This window comes from Salvelinus sp. IW2-2015, linkage group LG13 (assembly GCF_002910315.2).
Source record: "Salvelinus sp. IW2-2015 linkage group LG13, ASM291031v2, whole genome shotgun sequence".
NCBI classification, from domain to species: Eukaryota; Metazoa; Chordata; class Actinopteri; order Salmoniformes; family Salmonidae; genus Salvelinus; species Salvelinus sp. IW2-2015.
In genome coordinates, this window is record NC_036853.1 from 21,009,522 (window position 1) to 21,017,790 (window position 8,269).

An 8,269-nucleotide genomic window follows, 5' to 3' on the forward strand; every position below is an offset into this window, starting at 1 on the left:
CACACACACACACACACACACACACACACACACACACACACACACACAGGGCCTTTTTTTCTAGTGAAGTGTCTTTGTGTGTTGTTGAGCTGGTAGAGTCTATTATGGGTCTCTCTATGATGATGTCATGACTCCGTCAAAGGTCATTAGTAAAGGTTGTTAAAGGTCATGCTCTGACAGCAGGCGGTCTGGAATATGACCCCTCACCTTTATATCGGTCCCCATCAGCTGAGCCTGTTTGGATGTGTGGGAGAAGGAAAGAAGTAAGGAGGAGAGAAAGAAGGGGAAAGAGGAAGAGAAAATGGAGAGAAAGAGAAGGAAGGAGTAGTGAAGGAGAGAAGGGGTCTTCAGTGCTTAAGTTGTAATATCCCGTTGCTAAGGGCTGATATATCCCGTTGCTAAGAGCCTTTTCCATAGGCCCACTTCCTGCCCAGTCTTCCCGGTTTCCTGTTTGGCCCGATGATGTCATCAGGACCTCCATATCTCTTCCTCCCTCTCGGGAGACCAAGGGTGAGGCGGAGAGTGGAAAGAGTGGGGAGGAGAGGGGTGAGGAGGGAGGAGATGGGTGAAAGAGAAGGATAGAGCGGTGACCTCAGGAAGAGACTGGCATTCCGTTTCTCTTCCTCCCTCTGCCTCCCACGCTAGGGCACAGTGAGCTCACTACCTGAGGGGGAGGGGGAGGAAGAGGGTGGAGAGAGGGCTGAGGAAAGGGGTGAGGAAGGGAGAAACGCCTGGCTCACTGTGTTCTAGTCCTAATGATGATGATGATGATGATGATGATGATGTAGGGCTGTGGTCACTGTGAGCCATGTTCAGTCATTTCCTCTGGTCAAATTCCTCACTATAGCTGCTTATTATGTGTAGGTACTTTATCTCTCTCTCTCTCTCTCCATCTCTCTCTCTCTCTCTCCCTCTCCCTCTCCCTCCATCTCTCTCTCTATCGCTCTCTAGGTGTTCTATGTATCTGACCTGTTCAAGCCGAGGGTGAAGCCTGCCTCACCCCCTCCCTCCCCCATCAAGAAGGAGCTCCTCCCCCCTGCTGACATCATCGAGCGGAACAACCACCACAACATGGTGTGAGACAGGCCCCTTCCCCTGACCGAGGAGCCTATCACAGCGCTTCTCACTGCCCATTGGACAGTAGAATGTAGCGACCAGAGAGACTATCGCCGTGTCTCATATCACACTCTGTTCCTTATGTAGTAGTGCACTACTTATCACGCGTTGTGGTCCAAAGTAGTGCACTACTTAGGAAATAGCCTGTTATTTGAGACCTGCCCTGCAAAGACCACTCTCACTATCCAGATTCTTTAACTACTATTGTTATTACGACTATTCTGATTTGAGCCCAAGTTAGAGCAAAAAGAAGACTCAAAAGCTAAAAGACAAGAAGTTACAGACAGCAGTGCAGAGCCACTGAAACAGAACACTTTGTAACTACACAAAGGGAAAAAAGTGTAAAAATAAATAAATGAATGAGTGAATGAATGAATGAATGAAGCAAGGAAAGAAAGACAGTCTCTGTCTGAGGCCTTGACATAGGATAACAACTTCCTTAGTGATAGGAACGATATTACTGCAAAATTACTAGCAAACGACACATACAGTATATGAGTAACAATATAGAGCAGAATAACTTACAGCACTATAATCCAGTTGACTGTCAATTATCACCACTCGCCACCAGATGAAGCAGCTATTAGAACACTTGTTGATGATCATGTAGAGCAGGGGCGTCAAACTCTTTCCATGGAGGGCCTAGTGTCTGCTGGTTTTTGGTCTTTCCTTTCGATTAAGACCTAAACAACCAGGTGCGCGGAGTTTCTTACTAATTAGTGACTTTAATTCATCAATCAAGTACAAGGGAGGAGCGGAAACCCGCAGACACTCTGCCCTCGGTTGAATGAGTGTGACACGTGACGTAGAGGGTTAAAGTAAACCTGTAACTAGTTAACTTGTCCAATGCCAGCTACTGACTACTACTAGAGAAGGAAGAGACCTGGAGAGGAACCAGACCCATACTACTCTAGCTCCTACCACCAAGTAGAAATTTGGACCAGTCTAGTTCTCAGTTCGGCAAGGCTCTTCTAGCTGCCTCTCTGGGTAACCTAACCTGGGATGATGCTTTCTGAAAGAGGGGGGTAGGATGAAGCAGGGGTTCTCGAAAGAGGGATGCTAAAAGAGTAGGGATATTGATTGGTATTAGTTTGGGGGATTCGGGGGAGGAAGAGAAGGGGGGGGAGATAAATATCTCTCAGCCACCTGTCACTCGGTGTGGGGGTGTGGCTGTGCCACGCTGCCATCTGATTAGCTGCATAGGTGGAGGTGTGGTCTGTTGCCATGGACGTAGGGTTGATTGACAGCTAAGCTGTCACGTTATTATGGGATAGGGGCTCTTTCCGCTGGCAGGGAGGGGCTCTGGCCAACTAATCACTCGTTAGCGGTATGTATGTATGCATGTGTCCTGTGTGTCACTGTGTTGGTGCGTGCCAGTGTGTCTGCTTTTGTGTATGTGTGATGTGTATAGGTTTGCGTGTCTTGTGTATTTGTGTGATTGTCTTTGTGTGTGTGTGTCTTTGATGAACCATCCGGGTAGTGTGTGTAGAATGAAAACCCTCCTCACACACACCATTGTCTGTGCCAAGAATGTGTGCCACTACGTGTGTTGTGTGGTGTGTGTGTGTGTGTGTGTGTGTGTGTGTGTGTGTGTGTGTGTGTGTGTGTGTGTGTGTGTGTGTGTGTGTGTGTGTGTGTGTGCGTGTGCGTGTGTGTGTGTGTGTGTGTGTGTCAGAGAGGGCCAGAGGTGGAGGACTGAGACCCTGTCCAGAGATGGTTAGAAAACTGTGGATTTAATATTTTTATTTTCTGCTACGATGCATCTTTAACATGTTCAGTGCTAGTCCAGTCATGCCATTAACTAACTGCTCCCCATCAGTCATTTTATTTTCCAGTTCAGCTTACTCAGGGCAAATCTCAAATGGCATGCTATTCCCTATAGAATGCACTTCTGGCTAAAATAAGTGCACTAGATAGGGAATAGGGTGCCATTTTGGATAGAGCCTAAGACATCTTCTCAACATCACCACTTCAAAACGTTGCACATCTTTCGAATCACGTTTAGTCCGTCCTATCATTTTGGCAAACCCTTTCCTTTTCATTTTATAAATGTATAAATAATGTATAGTTCACAAAAATTAACTGTGTAAGATATTATTTCTTATGTTTAACTATTGTCCACTATGAAACCGCAACCTCTGTTCTCTACCCAAGTGCTGCTTAAAAAGCACTGATTTACAGATTTTTTTATTTAGTTAACTCAAATATTGTAGATTTGTGGTAGTAAGTTTTTAATACGCATTGAAAACAAACCTACAATTGTATTAAAATTCACTATTAGTATTTTCGTATTGTCTCATTTTGTACAAAATAAATATTAGCAAAGTTTTTGTTTCTGCTTAATGTACTTAGCTCTACTACATGTGGTTTTAAATAAAAAGCCCGTTATAAACACAACTATGTGAAGTCTTGTCTTGACTGTATGGGTTTATGTTGATGGTCTGTAGTGTCAGGTTCATGTCTGAACTGGGTCTAATGAAAATAAGGTAACACTTGAGGTGTTGTTCATGACAACTCCGTAACAGTGTCTTAAGAGCGTCCATAAGTGTCATAACACGATTCAAAACGTGGCCAAAATGTTATAAAAGCTTATGGCAACTGCAACAACTTGAGAGTCATATATGTCTATATTTCTTTACATTAGCGTAGTAAGATATTGACAACACTTATGGATGTGTCATGAACAACACTTTAAAAGCTAATTGTTACCGAAAGTAGTATTCTACACATATCTATCTTGGCACAGGAGCTGGACTCGAGAAGAACCTCCCATTTTTAAAATAGTGTTTATACATTTCTTGAAGGTAAAATGTGTTAGTACAGACAGCAGCAACCGTTCCAGTCAACAACAAACACCACAGACACCATAGGAAATAGGACTGGAAGTACTGTAATTATAAGTATTTAGGTCATACGGGTGTAATTTACATACACATACACAGTGAACTCGAGAGGGCTCAAAGGAGTTGATTTCACACTTTGGCAAAGCAGAGGAGCAAGTGTATGTGTGTGCGTGCCTGGGTGTGTGTGTGTGAATGTGTGAGTGTGTACGGCGTCATGTTGTGTGACTGAGTAAGAAACAGGCAATGTAATTTTCTCTGCAGTAAAGTCTGTTTTCAGCTCAGGAGAGAGAAGTCTTTTAAGAACTGAACATAACTAACTAGATGTGGTGTTGAAACCCAGGTTCTGAGTGGACAGTGTGGTGTTGAAACCCAGGTTCTGAGTGGACAGTGTGGTGTTAGAACCCAGGGTTCTGAGAGGACAGTGTGGTGTTAGAACCCAAGGTCTGAAGTACAGTGTGGTGTTAGAACCAGGTTCTGAGCGGACAGTGTGGTGTTAGTACCCAGGTTCTGAGAGGATAGTGGGGTGTTAGAACTCAAGTTCTGAGTGGACAGTGTGGTGTTAGAACCCAGGTTCTGAGAGGACAGTGTGGTGTTAGAACCCAGGTTCTGAGAGGACAGTGTGGTGTTAGAACCCAAGTTCTGAGTGGACAGTGTGGTGTTAGAACCCAGGTTTTGAGTGGACAGTATGGTGTTAGAACCCAGGTTCTGAGTGGACAGTGTGGTGTTAGAACCCAGGTTCTGAGAGGACAGTGTGGTGTTAGAACCAGGTTCTGGAGGACAGTGTGGTGTTAGAATCCAGGTTCTGAGAGGACAGTGTGGTGTTAGAACCCAGATTCTGAGTGGACAGTGTGGTGTTAGTACCAAGTTCTGAGAGGACAGTGTGGTGTTAGAACCCAGGTTCTGAGTGGACAGTGTGGTGTTAAGACCCAGATTCTGAGTGGACAGTGTGGTGTTAGAACCCAGGTTCTGACTGGACAGTGGTGTGGTTTAGAACCCAGGTTCTGAGAGGACAGTGTGGTGTTAGAACCCAGGTTCTGAGAGGACAGTGTGGTGTTAGAACCCAGGTTCTGAGAGGACAGTGTGGTGTTAGTACCCAGGTTCTGAGAGGACAGTGTGGTGTTAGAACCCAGGTTCTGAGAGGACAGTGTGGTGTTAGAACCAGGTTCTGAAGAGGACCGTGTTGTGTTAGAACCCAGGTTCTGAGAGGACAGTGTGGGTGTAGAACCCAGGTTCTGAGAGGACCGTGTGGTGTTAGAACCCAGGTTCTGAGAGGACAGTGTGGTGTTAGAACCCAGGTTCTGAGAGGACCGTGTGGTGTTAGAACCAAGGTTTGAGAGGACAGTGGTGTGTTAGAACCCAGGTTCTGAGAGGACAGTGTGGTGTTAGAACCCAGGTTCTGAGAAGACAGTGTGGTGTTAGAACCCCGGTTCTGAGAGGACAGTGTTGTGTTAGAACCCAGGTTCTGAGAGGACAGTGTGGTGTTAGAACCCAGGTTCTGAGAGGACAGTGTGGTGTTAGAACCCAGATTCTGAGTGGACAGTGTGGTGTTAGTACCCAAGTTCTGAGAGGACAGTGTGGTGTTAGAACCAGTTTCTGAGTGGACAGTGTGGTGTTAGAACCCATATTCTGAGTGGACAGTGTGGTGTTAGAACCCAGGTTCTGACTGGACAGTGTGGTGTTAGAACCCAGGTTCTGAGAGGACAGTGTGGTGTTAGAACCCAGGTTCTGAGAGGACAGTGTGGTGTTAGAACCCAGGTTCTGAGAGGACAGTGTGGTGTTAGTACCCAGGTTCTGAGAGGACAGTGTGGTGTTAGAACCCAGGTTCTGAGAGGACAGTGTGGTGTTAGAACCCAGGTTCTGAGAGGACCGTGTTGTGTTAGAACCCAGGTTCTGAGAGGACAGTGTGGTGTTAGACCCAGGTTCTGAGTGGACAGTGTGGTGTTAGAACCAGATTCTGAGTGGACAGTGTGGTGTTAGAACCCAGGTTCTGACTGGACAGTGTGGTGTTAGAACCCAGGTTCTGAGAGGACAGTGTGGTGTTAGAACCCAGGTTCTGAGAGGACAGTGTGGTTTTAGAACCCAGGTTCTGAGAGGACAGTGTGGTGTTAGTACCCAGGTTCTGAGAGGACAGTGTGGTGTTAGAACCCGGTTCTGAGAGGACAGTGTGGTGTTAGAACCCAGGTTCTGAGAGGACCGTGTTGTGTTAGAACCCAGGTTCTGAGAGGACAGTGTGGTGTTAGAACCCAGGTTCTGAGAGGACAGTGTGGTGTTAGAACCCAGGTTCTGAGAGGACAGTGTGGTGTTAGAACCAGGTTCTGAGAGGACCGTGTGGTGTTAGAACCAAGGTTTCTGAGAGGACAGTGTGGTGTTAGAACCCAGGTTCTGAGAGGACAGTGTGGTGTTAGAACCCATGTTCTGAGAGGACAGTGTGGTGTTAGAACCCAGGTTCTGAGAGGACAGTGTTGGTGTTAGAACCCAGGTTCTGAGAGGACAGTGTGGTGTTAGAACCCAGGTTCTGAGAGGACAGTGTGGTGTTAGAACCCCGGTTCTGAGTGGACAGTGTTGTGTTTAGAACCCAGGTTCTGAGAGGACAGTGTGGTGTTAGAACCCAGGTTCTGAGAGGACAGTGTGGTGTTAGTACCATGGTCTTCCACCTCTCACCTGCATCCATCTAACATGTTTGTGTTTCAAACCAGACAGAAGACAACACCAGTCTAAACACATCTACTCACTACAGGCAGATTCATGAGGAAATGTAGAGGGTATTAGAAGGTGCTACCATAGTTTTAGTAAATCCAATTATGTGAAGGTGTTAGATTACAATGAAGACAGTTGAATGGTTTCCATGCTCTCATTCAATTCTCTGACAGACTAGATGCGTAGGTGGTGGATCAGCGACGAACAATAACATGAGGGAGTAGTGATAATCTGGTTTACCCAAGATTATGTTCCAAAAGCAGGATCTTTATGGGAAAATTTAATCTTCCAGTTTCCCAAAATACTGTACATGAAATAGAGTTTATGTTTTTTTTTATTCCAATAATGCTTTTGCTGTTGCATTAATCCAAAAAGCACATTGAGACTTAATTGAAATTATATTCTAGCATTTCTAATCAACAGTGGATATTTTCAGACATGAATCTGAGAAAATCCTGTTATCTAAAACAGACACAAAGAGGACTGACAGAGACAACACATACACACACCCAAGCAAGCACATACAGTACCAGTCAAAAGTTTGGACACACCTACTCATTCAAGGGTTTTTCTATATTTTTACTATTTTCTACATTGAAGAATAATAGTGAAGACATCAAAACCATGAAAGAACACATATGGAATCATGTAGTGACCATTAAAGTGTTAAACAACTGAAAATATATTTTCAATTTTAGATTCTTCAAAGTAGCCACCCTTCACCTTGATGACAGCTTTGCACACTCTTGGCATTCTCTCAACCAGATTCACCTGGAATGCTTTTCTAAAAGTCTTGAAAGATTTCCCACATACAGTTGAAGTCAGGAGTTTACATTTGAACCGGGAGCGTCCACAACAGAGTGGAATCATAACGCCTCCTTGCGGTAGAAGGCTCCGTTGCGATACGTTCTCTGTACTTCGTATTTTTCAAAACTCTTAATCTTCTTCAGTCCGGTCAGAGTCCATTGAAGAACAGGAAGTCACCAAACCAGAGAAGAACATGAAAACACGTGGTTTTTGACTATGGCTTCGTTTCAAAGGCATAAAAGACACACACTCGTCCACTTACACTCACCCTGTGCCCTTGGGGGAATCCCTGCAGCCGTATTTGAGGGCCCTGGAGTGGTCCAGCGTTGTCTGAGTTTGGCCGGTGTAGGCCGTCATTGTAAATAAGAATTTGTTCTTAACTGACTTGCCTAGTTAAATGAAGGTTAAACATATATATATTTGGCYTTGGTCCAAATGATTAGCCAAGCAAGGGAAGTTTGCAATGTAAGCCCCTCAGCCCTCGCTTTTAATGGAGTTTGTGAGTGTACAATTATGTTCACTTCGGGGCCTGAAAAGCCCCAGAATTCAATTTGTGACGACTGTACATCCGCTAAGAAAAGTCAGCCAAAACTTAAAACCACAACGTCAATATACAAGTGTAAGTAAAAACGAATGTAAATAAATTAGAAATTGTGCTACTAATGCACAAACACGTCTTATAAAATAATGATGTAATGATGTTTTTGTTTGGTTAGCTTTTGGAAATTGTTGAAATAAAACATTTTCCTTCTTCAGAAGTAGCTAGGCAGGCTAACGTTAGTTAGATAATTAATTTGCCAGCTATC

At 44.7% G+C, this 8,269-nt stretch overlaps 2 protein-coding genes across 2 annotated transcripts in view; one reads left to right on the forward strand and one right to left on the reverse strand.

The window, feature by feature from the left end:
* Window positions 1-3,513, forward strand: part of plpp3 (phospholipid phosphatase 3) — a 58,378-nt gene extending 54,865 nt beyond the window's left edge. Inside the window, exon 5 of the mRNA XM_070445990.1 lies at window positions 952-3,513. Within this exon, the coding sequence (XP_070302091.1) occupies window positions 952-1,080 (129 nt within the window). The 3' untranslated portion in view covers window positions 1,081-3,513. The remainder of the gene's footprint in view (window positions 1-951) is intronic.
* Window positions 3,514-4,388: 875 nt separating this feature from the next.
* Window positions 4,389-7,820, reverse strand: LOC139028472 (protein rtoA-like). The gene is made up of 7 exons (XM_070445991.1): window positions 7,732-7,820; window positions 6,435-6,541; window positions 6,072-6,274; window positions 5,908-6,012; window positions 5,514-5,717; window positions 5,053-5,257; window positions 4,389-4,729 (listed from the first exon to the last, which is right to left on the reverse strand). The coding sequence occupies exons 1-7, from the start codon at window positions 7,818-7,820 to the stop codon at window positions 4,389-4,391; spliced, it is 1,254 nt and encodes a 417-aa protein (XP_070302092.1).
* Between the last annotated feature and the right edge of the window lie 449 nt (window positions 7,821-8,269).

Coding starts and splice junctions, on each gene's coding strand:
- LOC139028472 (XM_070445991.1), bottom strand. CDS start 7,820: ATGACGGCCTACACCGGCCAAACTCAGACAACGCTGGACCACTCCAGG. Junction 6,013..6,071: donor ACTGTCCTCTCAGAACCTGG/GTACTAACACCA, acceptor CTGTCCTCTCAG/AACCTGGGTTCTAACACCAC. Junction 4,730..5,052: donor ACTGTCCTCTCAGAACCTGG/GTACTAACACCA, acceptor ACTGTCCTCCAG/AACCTGGTTCTAACACCACA.